Source organism: Hemiscyllium ocellatum, chromosome 3, assembly GCF_020745735.1.
Source record: "Hemiscyllium ocellatum isolate sHemOce1 chromosome 3, sHemOce1.pat.X.cur, whole genome shotgun sequence".
Classification (NCBI taxonomy): Eukaryota; Metazoa; Chordata; class Chondrichthyes; order Orectolobiformes; family Hemiscylliidae; genus Hemiscyllium; species Hemiscyllium ocellatum.
The window spans coordinates 125,110,769-125,128,773 of NC_083403.1; the positions used below are offsets into that span (position 1 = coordinate 125,110,769).

An 18,005-nucleotide genomic window follows, 5' to 3' on the forward strand; every position below is an offset into this window, starting at 1 on the left:
CCAACCCATCCATGCCCACCAGATATCCCAACCCAATCTACTCCCATCTGCCAGCACCCGGCCCATATCCCTCCAAACCCTTCCTATTCATATACCCATCCAAATGCCTCTTAAATGTTGCAATTGTACCAGCCTCCACCACTTCCTCTGGCAGCTCATTCCATCCACATACCACCCTCTGCGTGAAAAAGTTGCCCCTTAGGTCTCTTTTATATCTTTCCCCTCTCACCCTAAACCTATGCCCTCTAGTTCTGGACTCCCCGACCCCAGGGAAAAGACTTTGTCTATTTATCCTATCCATGCCCCTCATAATTTTGTAAACCTCTATAAGGTCACCCCTCAGCCTCCGAAGCTTCAGGGAAAACAGCCCCAGTCTGTTCAGCCTCTCCCTGTAGCTTAGATCCTCCAACCCTGGCAACATCCTTGTAAATCTTTTCTGAACCCTTTCAAGTTTCACAACATCTTTGAAACTGGGGAACTAAAACAAAATTAGTATCAGTAAAGAATCAGGAGAACTTAGCAAGATTGTGGTCGATGAATCTCTGGGGCAAGAGTGTTGAAGAAAGTAGCAATAAGAGGTAGTAGGTGATTTGGTGATTATTAACGATACTGTATGTTCTGAAAAGGTTAGTGACAATTGGAAGGTAGCAAACATAATATTTAGAAAGGGAAGAAGATGATGAAGAAAAAGCAGTGAATTACAAAGCTGTTAGAATTACATCCAAATTTATTAGAATTTATTATAAAGAATGTGATAACTGGATATTGAGAAAAGAATGGCAAAATTAAGCAGAGTCCAGATGGATTTATGAAAAGGAGATCAAGTTGGACAAACTTTATTTGATGGTGTTACGTGTAGCATAGACAAAGGAGCATTAATAAATGCAGTGGGTTGGCACTTCAGAAGGCCCATACTAGATAAGGTCCCACACAAAATGTTAATGAAGAAAATTGAAGCACATAGGATCAAGGTGGACATAATATTCAGATAATGGACAGGGCATTAAAGACTGAGATTAGGGTGGTTAGATGGCATTGAATATTTGGAATTCTCTGCCCCAGAGTGCTGTGGAAGATCAGTCATTGAGAAAGGTTGAAAAGAAAAATTGATAGGTTTCTGGAGACTAATGACATTAAGGGATATGAAGATAGTGTGGGGAAAGGGCATTGAAGAAACAATCAACCATATCATCTAGAATGTTGGGGCAGGCTTGCCATGCTGAAAAGCCTATTCATGTTTCTATTTTCCTAACAGAGACTATGGCGGGAAGAAAATGGGGGAATGATTCTTCAGAGAGGCAGCACAGTTAGAAACAGGAGAGAAGTCACCATGTTGGGAGTTTTCTATAGGCCTCCGAATAGTCCCAAAGATGTAGAGGAGAGGATAGCAAAGATGATTCTCGATAGGAGTGAGAGAGGCAGGGTAGTTGTCATAGGGGACTTCAACTATCCAAATATTGACTGGGATCACCTACGAGTACTATAGATGGGTCAACTTTTGTCCAATGTTTGCAGGAGGGCTGCCTGACACAGTATGTAGACAGGCCTACAAGGGGTGAAGCCACTTTAGATTTAGTACTGGGTAACGAGCCTGGCCAGGTGGTAGATTTGGAAGTAGGTGAGCACTTTGGAGACAGCGATCACAATTCTGTCAGGTTTTCTTTAATCATGGAAAGGGATAGGTGTACTCCACCGAGCAAGAGTTACAGCTGGGGGAAGGGAAATCACGATGCAATTAGGAAAGATTTAGGAAGTGTAGAATGGGGAAGGAAACTGTAGGGGATGAGCACATTGTGTGCGGCACGGTGACACAGTGGTTAGCACTGCTGCCTCACAGTGCCAGAGATCCGGGTTCAATTCCCGACTCAGGCGACAGACTGTGTGGAGTTTGCACATTCTCCCCGTGTCTGCGTGGGTTTCCTCCGGGTACTCCAGTTTCCTCCCATAGTCCAAAGATGTGCAGGTCAGGTGAATTGGCCACGTTAAATTGTGTTAGATAAGGGGTATGGGTGGGTGGCGGGTTGGTGTGGACTTGTTGGGCTGAAGGGTCTTTTCCACACTGTAAGTAATGTAATCTAAAAATGTGGAGCTTATTCAAGAAAAAGCTCCTGTGTGTCCGAGATAAGTATGTACCTGTCAGGCAGGGAGGAAGATATGGAACACGTGAGCCGTGGTTTACTAAGGAAGTGGAATCCCTGGTCAAGAAGAAGAAGGCTTATGTTAGGACAAAATGTGAAAACTCAGTTAGGGCGCTTGAGGGTTACAAAGAAGTCAGGAAAGACCTAAAAAGAGATCACAGAAGAGCCAGGAGGAGACATGAGAAGTTGTTGGTGAATAGGATCAGGGTTAACCAGGAATAAAAGAATGACGAGAGTTAAATTAGGGCCAATCAATGATAATAGTGGGAAGTTGTGCGTGGAGTCAGAGGAGATAGGGGAAGCACTAAATAAATATTTTTCGACAGTGTTCACTATAGAAAATGAAAATGTTGGCGAGAAAGATACAGAGATACTTGCATCTAGACTAGAAGAGATTGAAGTTCGCAAAGAAGAGGTATTAGAAATATGCAGAATATGAAAATAGACAAGTCCCCTGGGCCAGATGGGATCTATCCTAGGATCCTCTGGGAAGCAAGGGAAGAGACTGCCGAGCCTTTGGCATTGATCTTCAAATCATCATTGTCTACTGGAATAGTGCCTGAGGACTGGAGGATAGTAAATGTGGTTCCCTTGTTCAAAAAGAGTAGTAGAGACAACCCTGGTAATTACAGACCAGTGAGTCTCACTTCAGTTGTTGGTAAAGTGTTGGAAAAGGTTATAAGAGATAGGATTTATAACCATCTAGAAAAGATTAATCTGATCAGGGACAGTCAGCACGGTTTTGTGAAGGGTAGGTAATGCCTAACGAATCTTATTGAGTTTTTTGACAAAGTTACCGAATAGATAGATGAGAGTAAACCGGTTGATGTGGTGTATATGGATTTCAGCAAGGCGTTCGATAAGGTTCCCCACAGTAGGCTATTATACAAAATGTGGAGGAATGGAATTGTGGGAGACATAGCAGTTTGGATCAGTAATTGGCTTGCTGAAAGAAAACAGAGTGTTGCAGTTGATGGAACATGTTCATCTTGGTGTCCAGTTACTAGCGGCGTACCACAAGGATTGGTGTTGGGTCCACTGCTGTTCAGTATTTTTATAAATGACCTGGATGAGGGCTTTGAAGGGTGGGTTAGTAAATTTGCGGACAACAATAAGGTCGGTGGAGTTGTGGACAGTGACGAAGGATGTAGTAGGTTGCAGAGAGACATAGATAAGCTGCAGAGCTTGGCTGACAGGTGGCAAATGAAGTTTAATGTGGACAAGTGTGAGGTGATACACTTTGAACAGAGTAATCGGAATTCTTGGGACTGCAGATGAGCAGAGAGATCTCGGTGTCCATGTACACATTTCCCTGAAAGTTGCCACCCAGATTGACAGGGTTGTTAAGAAGGCATACAGTGTTTTGGCCTTTATTAATAGAAGGATTGAGTTCCGGAACCAGGAGGTTATGCTGCAGCTGTACAAAGCTCTGGTACAGCCACACTTGGAGTATTGTGTACAGTTCTGGTCACCGCATTATAAGAAGGATGTGGAAGCTTTGGAAAGGGTGCAGAGGAGATTTACTAGGATGTTGTCTGGTATGGAAGGAATATCTTACGAGGAAAGGCTGAGGGCCTTGAGGCTGTTCTTGTTAGAAGAAAGTTGAGAGGTGACTTAACAGAGACATATAAGATAATCAGAGGGTTAGATAGGATGGACAGGGAGAGCCTTTTTCCAAGTATGGGGACGGCAAATACGAGGGGACACAACTTTAAAGTGAAGGGAGATAGGTATAAGACAGATGTCAGAGGCAGTTTCTTTACTCAAAGAGTAGTTAGGGTATGGAATGCTTTGCCTGCAACAGTAGTAGATTCGCCAAGTTTAAGTGCATTTAAGTCATCATTGGACAGGGAAATGGACGTACATGGAATAGTGTAGGTGGGATGGGCTTCAGATTAGTATAACAGGGCAGCAGCAACATCGAGGGCCAAAGGGCTGGTACTGCGCTGTAATGTTCTATGTTCTATGTTCTACATTCTATACAATATGCTGACTTGCCTCTCCTTTGCTGGAACCACATTGTGACTTTTTTTAAGTTGACAAGACACTGCATTTATCGGGAAGGTTTATAGGGTTTTGGGGATATAGCAGTAAAGTGACAGCTCTGGAGTCAACAGACACATACGCTGAATGGGCTCCTTCTGAACTGCATTAAATCATGATTCTACGGTGGGCTTCATCCAATAGCCAGTGCCCCTACCCCACTCCCAAAACAGAGTGGAGATCTGGATGCAGAATTAGTCCACACTTGTAATGAAGGCAATGACCCACTGTTTTCAATTATTTCAGCTTCCATCCAACACTAACTGCCAACTGATGGCCTGAATAGTTCAGCAGAGTTCATTATGATGGGTTGCAACCTCATTCTCCACTTGCAGATCTGTGGGGCTGCTCTGTCATATTCTGTGTGTGTGGTGGGGTTGGTGGGGGGGGCAACAGTTCTTGGAGAAAAGGTTCTATTCTAAAGCATTGCAGCCAACAAAGTAAGGCCCCTGCAGGTGTGGATCTTCAGATTGCAGCAACAATCCCACAATTGAAATGTCTGATGGGGCATGCATTTAAGGTTAGAAGGGGAAGATTCAAAGGAGATGTGAGGAGCAAGTTGTTTTACAAGAGAGTGGTAGTAGTCTGGAATGCACAGCCAGGGATGATGGTGGAGGCAGATACAATAGGGGCATATAAGGGACTTTTAGATAAGTACATGAATATGCAAAGAATGGAGAAGTATGGGCTAAGGGCAGGGCAGAAGGGATTAGTTTAATTTGGTGTCATGTTCAGTAAAACACCTTGGGCCAAAGGGCCTGTTCCTATGATTAGATTAGATTAACAGTGTGGAAACAGGCCCTTCGGCCCAACAAGTCCACACCGACCCACCGAAGTGCAACTCACCCATACCCCTACATTTACCCCTTACCTAACACTACGGGCAATTTAGCATGGCTACTTCACCTGACCCGCACATCTTTGGACTGTGGGAGGAAACCAGAGGAAACCCACGCAGACACGGGGAGAACGTGCAAACTCCACACAGTCAGTCGCCTGAGTCAGGAATTGAACCCGGGTCTCAGGCGCTGTGAGGCAGCAGTGCTAGCCACTGTGCCACCGTGCCACCCAATGTGCTTTACTGTTCTATGTTCTATCTATGATGGAACTTCTGCCAACTCTGCAAAATTCTGATTGTTGTCTCCAATCCCCTGCCATTTTCAGGCAATTATTAATATTGAAAAGAGAAAGTGCTGGAGAAACTCAGCAGGTCTTGCAGCATCAGTGGAGAGAAAATAGACTTAAAGGTATGACTTAGAGTCATAGAGATGTACATCACAGAAACAGACCCTTCAGTCCAACCCGTCCATGCTGATCAGATATCCCAACCCAATCTAGTCCCACCTGCCAGCACCCGGCCCATATCCCTCCAAACCCTTCCTATTCATATGCCCATCCAAATGCCTCTGAAATATTGCAATTGCACCAGCCTCCCCCACTTCCTCTGGCAGCTCACATGTACCATCCTCTGTGTGTAAAAGTTGCCCCATAGGTCTCTTTTATATCTTTCCCCTCTCACCCTAAACCTATGCCCTCTAGTTCTGGACTCCCCCACCCCAGGGAAAAGACTTTGTCTATTTATCCTATCCATGTCCCTCATGATTTTATAAGGTCACCCCTCAGCCTCCAACACTCAAGGGAAAACAGCCCCAGCCTGTTTAACCTTTCCCTATAGCTTAAATCCTCCAACCCTGGCAACATCCCTGTAAATCTTTTCTGAACCCTTTCAAGTTTCATAACATCTTTCTGATAGGAAGGAAACCAGACTTGCACGCAATAGTCCAACAGTAGCCTAACCGATGTCCTGTACAGCCGCAACATGACCTCCCAACACCTGTACTCAGTATTCTGACCATTAAAGGAAAGCATGTCAAATACCTTCTTCACTATCCCATCCACCTGCGACTCCACTTTCAAGGAGCTATGAACCTGTTCTCCAAGGTCTCTTTGTTCAGTAACACTCCCTAAGAAATCAGGGAAATTCTTGTTGTTTACGTGTCATTTGCAGTTAGAAGTTTCTTTGAATAAACAGGGCCATAGGTTCTACCACACAGTGGATTACATTTCTGTCTCTGAGCCAGAAGGTGAAGTCTCATCCAAAGACTGAATGGCCACAGAAAGTCAAAATGGGGCCAAACAGATTTACCACTTTGTAATTTTTTCCCAAGACACAATACAATGTGATAAGAGTGGGGAAGATCATGGTTCAGTATTTCGGACGCTGAGTGAACGCGTTGACAGGATACTCGAGGAAGCTATGATATCAGGTATTGTTTTGGCTTTCGATTTCTGTTCTAATGAAGTGAAACTTTGAACGAAGCATGGTCTGAGTGATTACTAGTCATCCCGGTTACGTCAGAGACAGTATATATACACCTAACCATCAACAATCTGTACAACCCTTGTTAGGAACACATTCCGAGTTAGCTGTGGTCAGGAGGGGAAAAAAAATGTACGTGGTGGTTATTTGCATTAAACTCCTGCTGCAAGCTTGTATTGACAAAGCGGGCGAAATCTCGCGCTGGTTGATGAGGCTGGTAACCTTGAGTCAATGTGGGCTCATTGAGTGGAGACGGGGAAGAGTCACAAGCAGCGATGGGACCCAAGAGCGGAGTGTGGTCCCCACCAGTGTCAACTATCATTTCACTCGGCAATGTAACTACAAGTGCGGCTTCTGTTTCCACACCGCCAAGTCATCATTTGTGTTGCCCCTGGAAGAAGCCAAAAGGGGACTAGAGCTACTAAAGGCAGCCGGTAAGCAAGCAGCGGAATTAGGTTTTTGCAGGAGAAAGTTCAATTTCTCTTGGTTCAGAATGATGTTGTGGCTGCCCATTACCCGTTCAAAATTAATTGGGAGAGAATGCTGTTCTAATATAAGGGTTTTTAAAAATGATTTTAAATAAAACTAAATGACCTGCGGATGCTGGAAATCAGAAACACAAACAGAAATTGCTGGAAAAGCTCAGCAAGTCCAGCAGCATCTGTGGAGAGAAATCAGAGTTAATGTTTCGGGTCCAGTGACCCTCAGAATTGTTACTTACACCTTTTACAATTCACTTCTCTGGAGATGTTTTGGATACAAGTCACAGTTGTTTATTTTGCATGATTGTAGGGATCTTATTAAAGTCGCTCATTGACATGGAACAATGCTCAGGTACAATGGGCAAAAACACAAAGTAGCATTGCTAATGCTGATATGCAATAGGGAGAAAAGAGATAGGGTGGAGAGTGTTCGACCAAATAGAGGAAACGATCGGTTGCAGCCAGCCATTGACACACAATGTAATGTTTGGGTCTGGGATATTATTACTACAATGTGAGTAGTGGTGCATTGTGGTAGGGATACCTCTGGACTAGGAGGTCCAAATTCAGGTCCCACCTGCACAAGAACTCTGTCATTACAGTTTGAATAGCTTGATTAAAATATTCAGAAATATTTTCAGCTGAAGATGGACCATTGCTTCAAGAAATGTTAGTCTTTGCTCAGTGCTGCAGTTACTGGGAGCACCCACTCACCACACATTTGCAAAGTTTATTTTTCAAGTGTTTTAATATGGAAATGTTGTGGTTCTGTTCGCCGAGCTGGAAGTTTTTGCTGCAAACGTTTCGTTCCCTGGCTAGGGAACATCATCAGTGCTATTGGAGCCTCCTGTGAAGCGCTGCTTTGATGTTTCTTCCGGTATTTATAGTGGTTTGTTCTTGCCGCTTCCGGGTGTCAGTTTCAGCTGTAGTGGTTTGTATGTGGGGTCCAGGTCGATGTGTCTGTTGATGGATGTTCTTAGAAACGTTTGCAGCAAAAACTTCCAGCTCGGCGAACAGAACCACAACAACGGACACCCGAGCTACAAATCTTCAACCAGACTTTAAATATGGAAATGGAGTAATAGCGGTTCCAAACATTGCAGAAACGGAATGTTGGGAAATCTATTAACATACAAAAACAGGAAGTGCTGGAGAAGATCATCAGGTCTAGCTGCATCAGTGGAGAGAAGACCGTGTGAGCGTTTGGAGTCCAATGCCCCTTAGGTCAAAACTTTAACTATGTTTCTCTTTCCATGGATGCTGCCAAACCTGCTGAGTTTCTCCAGCAATTTCTGTTTTTATTTCAGATCTTCAGCAAAACTCAGTTCTTTGTTTTATTTGAAATTTCCATTTTGTTTTATTTAGCTACTGAACTGGGAGGCTCACAAAAAATAATCTTTCCTCAAATATTCCTGTTAAGTATCTCATAGTTATGTAGACCAATTAATAATATTAATAAACCAATTCAGTGATCTTGCCACACTTCCAGAGGCATATTGACAGAAATACCTTCAGTGCCCATATACTTTAACCATATTGTTTATGTTCTGAAATCTGATTCCTATTTTCTAAATATGCTGTTCGACAAAAGTTTGGCAAGATTTTGTTAATTAACTGTTGGCATCTCATGATTCGATGCAAAACATTCCATTTGTCTTTCTTGCCTAGGTATGGAGAAAATTAACTTTTCAGGAGGAGAACCTTTTCTGGTCAATCGTGGAGAGTTTCTAGGGAAGCTGGTTCAGTACTGCAAGCAGGAGTTGAAACTGGCCAGTGTCAGCGTTGTGAGCAATGGGAGTCGGATCACCGAAAAGTGGTTTAAAAACTATGGTAATATACCAATATCCAGGTCTGGGAATGGATTGTGCCTATCCATACATTCTAATTAATCACTGTTGAGAGGAGTTAAGCTAATATGTATGTATAGATGAAATATTGCGACATCACACATTTCATAATTATTCGGTTTGATGTGTAATTAAGCCACAGACTAAGAAACTGGATGTAACATTAAATACCTAATATTTTCTTTGTTGAGTATTAAGGGCTACTCACAACAAAACCCAGCAGGATACTAGTTTGTTCAACACTGGAGAAAATGTATTCGGGTGGAATACTTGATAAGGATATGTTAACATAACTAGGGGCAAAATGTCTTTCTTGAATCCTTTCATTCAACAGTTTGAAAACTGAAATGTGTTTGAAAATGAATCCTTAATTTCATTATACTACATTTAGATTAGATTAAATTAGATTAGATTAGATTACTTAGTGTGGAAACAGGCCCTTCGGCCCAACAAGTCCACACCGACCCACCGAAGCGCAACCCATCCAGACCCATTCCCCTTACATTTACCCCTTCATCTAAAACTACGGGCAATTTAGCATGGCCAATTCACCTAACCTGCACATTTTTGGACTGCGGGAGGAAACCAGAGCACCCGGAGGAAACCCACACAGACACGGGGAGAATGTGCAAACTCCACACTGTCAGTTACAACCCAATTAAAATATTCATTAATATCAGACCAAGTGCTCTGTTACATATTATACAATGAACTTTGAATCTATCTAAATGATTCCCTACTTAGGGGGCTCATAGTTTTACTGAGATAGTTAAAGAGCTGCCAACTATAGATGAGGAACCTTGTCTAAACTAAATAAAATTCCCAATCAGTTTGATGGCAGTGCAAAGATTGTACAGTCCAGAAGAATTTTTTTTTGCAACATAATGCCAGGTAGTTTTTTTCTAAACAGTTATGCTGCACGCAAAATTCGCAATTGTTATTAATCAGTTGTTAAACTATAACTGGAGCTCACTGTTTAACATAAAACATTAATGTTACAGGTAAGGACCTGGACATTTTGGCTATTTCATGTGACAGTTTTGAAGAGGACACCAATCGTCTCATCGGCCGTGGGCAGGGGACCAAAAATCACATCGAGAACCTCCTCAAAGTCAGAAGTTGGTGCAAAGATTACCAAGTGGCTTTTAAAATCAACTCTGTCATCAACAGATTCAATGTTGATGAGGATATGAATGAACAAATCAGGATGATAAATCCAATAAGGTGGAAGGTAATTCCGTTACTTCACCTTCCCTCTATTCTAAACTATAACCATTTGTAGGAACATGGAGGATAAGGGAAAGAACTCAAATGTGACTGTGCTGGAGAAAATTGCTATTTTGACTGGCCCAAAATCCTAAACTAGCAGACAAAGGTACTGTTTCTGCTCACTTGACATTTGGAAAAACTATTTGTATACATGTCTTGACAGTATATGTCTATCAGCTTTCTAGGGAGTTCTTAGCTGTTTAATCTGGTAGACTAAGTATAGAGCATCGCCTGAGAGCAACAATGATCTCATTGTTGCCATCAGAACAATGGCTTACAAAAGAGCTGGAGAAACTCAGCAGGTCAAGCCCCATTTTTGGAGAGACAAACTGAGTTAGCATTTCGAATTCTGTACACCTCATTTTCAAAACTGAAATTGTCTTTATTAGTCACAGTAACAAACATGGCAGTTGGGAAGACCTTTTTTTTAAAAAAAATAGCCTTCTTGAGTATACATTTTGGTTACAACTGGTTATGATTTCTTCTTGTTTCAGCTGAAGACTGGGTGGAACTTTCAAACTAAATTAATATGCCTTTAATATAGGTAATGTGATTAGCTTAACTTTGGAGAATGGAACAATTTATGTCCATAGTATTCAGTGGATTGTCTCTATTGTAGGTTTGAATATTAGTGGCTTTGTGAAAAACTAGTTACTTCAAGTCTTAGAATTTGAGCTGTGCTCTGTTTATTTAGTGGTGATCATTCTGGAGGTCTATTTTTGGTAATTTCCCCAATCTAGCAATGAGAATGTGTAAATATTTCATTAAAAGTAAAAAAAAAACACATGAAACCAGCAAAGGAAACAAAATTTCACTTAGAATTAACTTTATTGTGCTTTTATGGAAATCTGCACCATACAATATATACATTTTAGACAAAAATGGCAAGGTATAGGTAATTTCAGAAGATTCTGCAGTCAGCTGTGGTGATCATGGAAACATCAAATGCTGAATGATAAGTACATCCTAGCCTCAATGTGCTCTGAATGATAATGCTGAATTGTGGTGATAATATTGTGGCTGATGGCTCACTGCATTCTCCTCCTGCTTCTGAGACTTTTCAAGTCCTGCTGAAAATGTTTGAATGTATTAGGCATTTCTCCTTTCTCTGTGGTTGGAAGGATGAAAGTGTGTGAAATTTGTGTTTTTTGTCAATTTTGGATTAAATCTTGGATTCAAGTGCACAGCAGCATACACTCAAAATGTATCACTAACTGACAATATTAAGGTAGTTTTACTCAGTTCAGCCTCATGAAGAGCTGGCATGGGAAGTACGATAAAAAATACATTATGCATAAATGCATGATCTCTCAGGCAACTGGACAACATGAGTAGGTATGATTGTGATAGCAAGTATAGTATTTTGAGTATTAAAATTATTTTCTTCAAAATAGGTATTCCAATGTTTGTTGATCGAAGGCGAAAATGCTGGAGAAGAAGCTCTGAGACATGCAGAAACATTTATTATCAGCAGTAAAGACTTTCAGAGATTTTTGGATAGACATAAGGAAATCAAGTGCCTTGTGCCTGAATCTAATGAGAAGGTGAGATATATGGGAATAGATACTGAACCAGGTATATATATTTGTGGGCGGCACGGTGGCTAGCACTGCTGCCTCACAGTGCTAGAAACCCGGGTTCAATTCCCACCTCAGGCAACTGTCTGTGTGGAGTTTGCACATTCTCCCTGTGTCTGCATGGGTTTGCTCTGGTTTCCTCCCACAGTCCAAAAATGTGCAGGTTAGGTGAACTGGCTGTGCTAAATTGCCCGTACTGTTAGGTGTAGGAGAATGGGTCTGGGTGGGTTGCTGTTCGGAGGGGCTGTGTGGACTTGTTGGGCCAAAGGGCCTGTTTCCACACTGTAAGTAATCTAATCATATCACTTGAGCAGCAGGATTACATGAGGGAAACTGCTTCAGTTTTCCTTTATGATCAGATTCCATTCTCTGTGAAAATTATTCATTTCAACACATCTGCTGTCACAGATTAAGCTTTTGTCTTCACTACTGTCAGTTACCAGTCAGCATGTTGCAGGATGTGACAGCTGCAGTCACATCTGGGACCCAAGTCCATCATTATACTGTCAAGAAAAATGCATCTCTAAGTTTGAAGGTCTGACTGCATACTTCTGTGAATTCAAATAAACACAATGAAACACATTAAGAACTTGTATCGCACTTAACATGATAAAGCACATCATAGAGGTTCACAGCAGCAATGTAAACCATACATACAAAAGCATACAAAGGGTGAGATTGGGACAGATTACCATATACTTAGTCAAATAGATGGGTTTTAAGTGGTACTTCAAGAATGAGAGTGACAGAGAAATTTCGGGGGCAAATTCCAGAGTTTAGTGCTTGTGTAGCTAAAGGTACAGTCATCAATGATATATTAAAATCATGGATGCTCAAGAGGTTAGAATTACAGGTAAGTAGTTATGGTATGAGAGAGGTGGATTACATGTTTTCTGCAGCAAACCTATGAATCAAGCTGCATTTCCTTCCCAGTGCTAGGGTTCAGGACATCTGCTTGAGACTGGGCAAGAATTTGTAGTTGGAGGAGGATCCAGTTGCAGTGCTCCATATAAGTACTAATGACCTCGGCAGAACAAATAAGGAGTTTCTGCAAAGTCAGTATTAGAAGCTAGGTGCAATATTAAAAAGCAGAAACTCAAAAGTCATCCTGTCTTGACTATGACCTTAGCATTGTACAATTTAGGTATTCTTTTTATTTTCTCAGAGGCTTGCGGTTTTATGAAAAAGGCAGTGGAAACAGAGTCCTGGAAGATTTTTAAGGCACAACTAGATGGACTCCTCTTAAGTAAGGAGGTGAAAAGTTATCAGGACAGGTGACAGTGCAGAGTGGAGGTCAAAATCAGATTAGCCATTTTCTTATTGAATGACAGACCAAGCTTGAGGGGCTAAATTCCTTCTCAGAATTTCTTCTCTCATAAGCTAATGAATCTTTGGAGTTGTTTACTGCTGAAGACTGACAAGGTTGGTTCAGTAATTATGTTCATGGTTGAAATCAGCAGATTTTTAATAAGTAAGGGAATCAAGGGTTATGGGAAAAACAAGTACAAAAGTGAAGTGGGTTATCAGATCAACCGTGATCTCATCGAGTAGTTGAGCTGACTGTTGGGGTGAATGCGGGGCTGAAAATGTGTTGCTGGTTAAAGCACAGCAGGTCAGGCAGCATCCAAGGAACAGGAAATTCGACGTTTCGGGCCAGAGCCCTTCATCAGGGTTGGGGTGAATGGCCCATTTCTGCTTCTTTGGTCCTATGGGTGTGACAACTATCCCAGAGTATTGCATGGCTAGACATAGGAGCGTGCTAAGTCATGGAGGAATGGGAAAATAAGAATTTCAAAATCAGATACTGTTTAACTGTGAGTCAGTGTAGGTCAGTGGATGGATTGTATTTGGTGCAAGTTATGAAGCTGACTGCACAGATTTTGATGACTGCTGACTTTCCAAGGCTGGAATATGGGATGCCAGATAATACATTGGAACAGGCAAGCTTAGACAAAAGCATCAAGGGCTTCAGTAGAAGAAAATATGGGGCAAGGTCGAAGACTGGTGATGGCACAGTGGTGGACCTGCTAATATATATGAGGCACAGAAATATTTTGCTCAACTAGTCTATGCCGACACAAAAGCCTCCTCTCATCTGTCCTCTCCTAAATTTATTATCATACCTCCATACTGGGATCATCTGAGTAAACCTTCTCTGAACTGCCTCCAATGATTCAATATCTTCCTTTAAGGGGACCAAAACTGCTCATTGTACTCCAAATGTGGTCTCACTAGTAGCCCATGCAGTTGCAGTAAGACTTCCCAACTCTTATACTCCAACCTCCTTGAAATAAGGGCTAACATTCCATTAGCGTTGCTGATTACCTGCTGCACCTGTGTTCTAGTTTTCTCTGTTCTGTGCACAAGTACCCCAGTCCCTTTCTGTTGCAGTTTTCCAAGATTTTCTCCATTTACATAATATTGTTCTTAGTTCTCTCTTCAAAAATGAATAACGTCACATTCTCCCAGATTTGCCAACTCTTTGCCAAATTACTTAATCTTTCAATATCTCTCTGTTAACTGTTTGCATTCTTCTCGCAGCTTGCTTTATCACCTATTTTTGTGTCATCTGCATACTTATGCTAAAGCCAAGAATTGTTGAAAAAGCTTGTCACTCTTTCTGTTGTTGATTTCTATTGATGGTTGTAGCTAACAACCTGTCCATACTGAGGACATACCCTATTGCTAATAATACAGACTAATATTGCTAATAATCCTGTTAGTTCTTTAGTTCTGTATTTGTTTCATTGGTGTGGTTTTGACTTTTGTACATAATCCTACATAACTTATTTTTAAAAACTGGTAATTCTTATCTTATGAACAACTAAAAGATCCTAATATATGTTTGTGATCGCTCTACAGATGCGAGATTCCTATCTCATCCTTGATGAATATGTAAGTACTGTGCTATTAAACCTAATAGAATACAATGCTCTCTTGTTAAGTTTTCATTGCTACGTATCATAATTTGCATTTTTTAATATAAGTGGACACATTAATACAACACAAAGACATTCACCCCAGCTATACATTATGAGAAAACTAACTTAAAGTGGGTTCTGGAAGAAAATTCAAAGTAATATTCTGAAGAGAATTGGACATTCACTTAAAATATGACCACTACGTGGAAAGAGCAGAGAAATGGGACTAACTGGATAGCTATTTCAAAGAACCAGCACAGAAATTTGGGCAGCACGGTGGCACAATGGTTAGCACTGCTGCCTCACAGTGCCAGAGACCCAGGTTCAACTCCTGCCTCAGGCAACTGTCTGTGTGGAGTTTGCATATTCTCCCCATGTCTGCATGGGTTTGCTCCGGATGTTCTGGTTTCCACCTACAGTCCAAAAATGTGCAGATTAGGTGAATTGGCCATGCTAAATTGTCTGCCGTGTTAAGTGTAGGGGAATGGGTCTGGGTAGGTTGCTCTTCGGAGGGTTGGTGTGGACTTGTTGGGCCGAAGGGCCTGTTTCCACACTGTAAGTAATCTAATCTCTCTCTAAAAAATTGTGTAATAAATTATTTCTTTCTGTAATGATTGATTGTGTCTGATAATAGTTTCTAAAAATCTATTTAGAGGATATAAAAGAATGATTGCCAATTCCACATGCAACAGTGTTGCACTAACATCATTTCTTTTAAATAGAGAAGACTACTTAATCCTCTACTGTAACATGTTTAATTTATGATGATTTCTGCATTTGACAAATGTGAGCAAATTAAGTGAGGGGACATGATAACATTAGTGAAGAGAGAATGATAGATGAATTGTTCCCAGAACTATATTCACTATTATACACATAACAAATCTATGAAACAAATATTCACTAATACTTCAAATTCTGTTTGCACTGGAAAAATACTAAAACTGTTGAAATGGCAGAGATAAACTGAAGATCAAAATTGCATCCAGAATTGTAATGTTTGTGTTGCCTTCTAAAGTTACAAAGACACTGAAAAATTGAAATAGATCACAGAATCTGTAGTACTGACATTATATATGCAATAAGTTTTGTCATACAGTTACAGAATTTAGATGTCATTGACTAGGTATTTATTACTGTTCTGTAATTGCCCTTGAGGAAGTGGTAGTGAGGTGCCTGCCTGAACAGCTGTGGTTCATGTGTGCTTCAGCCATGCAATACTGATTGCTTGACTTGCATTTTGGCTTGGTTAGCTCAAATAGTGGAAGGCTGATTTGTGACGTAGAGTGACGTAAATAGTGTGGTTTCAATGATAAACCAGCTGAGTTTATCATGATGCGCCCACCTTCGCAAACGTGCTCCCCACTTAAGGTATCATAACTCTCAGGTTAAACCACCACCAGTTGTCTCTCACTCCTCTCTCTTTTAGAGGGGGAAGCCATATGATGATGTTACCTTCATGACCCTTGTAGTGAAGTGGTAATGTTCTTATCTCTAGGCTAGGGTTCAGGTCCCACATACTCCAAGAGGCGTACAATAATAGTTAGGAAATAACCAGTGCTGTCTTCTAAAATGAATGACTTCATAGTTATCCAGGTCTTGCTGCATTTAGACTGGCTTAGTATCTGAGAAACAGAAACATTGTAGTCCTAGGTTCTTTATATGCATTTGTGTTGTCACATTGCAATGAAATAATACTATCATGATCCTGTACATATGACATCACAATGAAGCTCAATTACTTTGCTTGTATATCAGTTTCCAGATATGCAAATAAAGACTCAATACTGCAAAACTTTACACAAATATCCTTGTACAGACCATAGCTGACTGGGTTTTCTGCCAACTCTTCAAATATAGAAATGTCTTGAAATTTATTCATATTTTCAGAACACACAAATTCATTGAGAACCGGGCAAATAATGTGTGCACACATACACAATTGAACAAATTGGGGCATCTTAAAATTTGATGTTGTTTCAAAATAAATTGTGAAAACTAATAATTTCACAGTTTTTACTTGTTGGAGGAACAACAGTGGCACACATTCACTGGAACCTAGTTCAGCAGTGATATAAAACAGGCAATGTCCGAAATGCCCAAACTATCATCTCTGGAATGAACAATGCATGCACCTCCATGGTGAAGTAACCAACATACCTTAGAGATGATGTGTACTGTATAGTTTATTGAAGAATTTTATGATTCATAATTTTTATCTTTATGTAAATATTTTTCAGATGCGCTTCCTAGATTGTACCCAAGGCAGAAAAGATCCATCAAAATCTATTTTGGATGTAGGTGTTGAGAATGCAATTAAATTTAGTGGGTTTGATGAGAAAATGTTTTTTAAACGTGGAGGTAAATACACATGGAGCAAAGCAGATATGCTTTTGGAATGGTAACTATTGCTCTATATTCTTGCCTGTCTCAGTTATGAAATATTCAAGCAATACACATTTTATGGATTCAGAAAATGATTTTGAACACTGTCAAAGTACTATTGTCCTCAGCTGTCAGCATTGTAATTCTTTTCTTAAAACAAACAGTGCAGTATTTAGGATGATATTAACAATTGAAAATAATATGGCATTCAATGCGATGTCCATACAATTGAAATACCTGAAAGATTTTTATTGGCTGAATTGTAACGTGAAGCTGTAATGCTAGAGTTTAAGAAAAGATTTGATGCGCCCAGAAAATAAACATTGTTGACAATGCATTACCGCATGTAAAAATAATTACCAGTTGCATTATGGACAGGTAAATTTTGGGAGGCTGGGTGTATTTTGAATGGTTGGTGGTTTTACTTGATTCAAACAGTTTATAATATGACTGATCAAAATATAACAGTAATAGCTCAATTTATTTGAAAAATTTTCAAAAGTCTCTCATTGACTTCTGCTTTCTGGAAGTTGCTGCTGTGAATGAACCTCAGAGGTTGCACACTGGCAGCAAAAATTAGAGGAACAGAGTTCTCCATTTGTTGAACTCATACTTGGCACAAAGGAATCGTGGTTCCTGGATGTCAATCATTACAGACCCTGGCAATTGTTGCAGGAGCTCCTCGGTAGGCCCCCAAGTACAGTGCACTCTGGTATAATGCATGATGGCTCTGGAGAAACTGTACCCACTTGTGAAATGATCAGGAAGAGAGCACAGATTTAAAATAATTGGCTAAAGAAATAGATATTATGGAATTTTCTTTGGGGGAGCCGTTGCAAACTGTGTGTAGGCAGACAGTATTACTTTAGAACAGCATCATGGTCAGTACAGACATGATGGGCTAAAGGGCCTGTTCATGTGCTGTACTGTTCAATATTCTATTTTCTGACACAAGATCAAATATTGATTTTTCATTTAAACATTCAACTTTGGATTTATGAATAACATGGAAAACTAATTTTT

General features: G+C 40.7%; 1 protein-coding gene across 1 annotated transcript; it reads left to right on the plus strand.

Moving 5' to 3' along the window:
* Positions 1-6,631: 6,631 nt before the first annotated feature.
* rsad2 (radical S-adenosyl methionine domain containing 2) lies at positions 6,632-17,002 on the plus strand. Its single transcript, XM_060855140.1, has 6 exons — positions 6,632-6,935; positions 8,652-8,813; positions 9,832-10,061; positions 11,494-11,643; positions 14,539-14,571; positions 16,838-17,002. The coding sequence occupies exons 1-6, from the start codon at positions 6,632-6,634 to the stop codon at positions 17,000-17,002; spliced, it is 1,044 nt and encodes a 347-aa protein (XP_060711123.1).
* The last annotated feature ends 1,003 nt before the right edge of the window (positions 17,003-18,005 follow it).

What these genes read in the sequence shown, in the direction of transcription:
- rsad2 (XM_060855140.1), top strand. Translation starts at nt 6,632, where the DNA reads ATGTACGTGGTGGTTATTTGCATTAAACTCCTGCTGCAAGCTTGTATT. An exon ending in TAAATCCAATAAGGTGGAAG is followed by an intron (nt 10,062 to 11,493) that starts GTAATTCCGTTA and finishes TCTTCAAAATAG; the next exon opens with GTATTCCAATGTTTGTTGAT. An exon ending in ATCTCATCCTTGATGAATAT is followed by an intron (nt 14,572 to 16,837) that starts GTAAGTACTGTG and finishes AATATTTTTCAG; the next exon opens with ATGCGCTTCCTAGATTGTAC.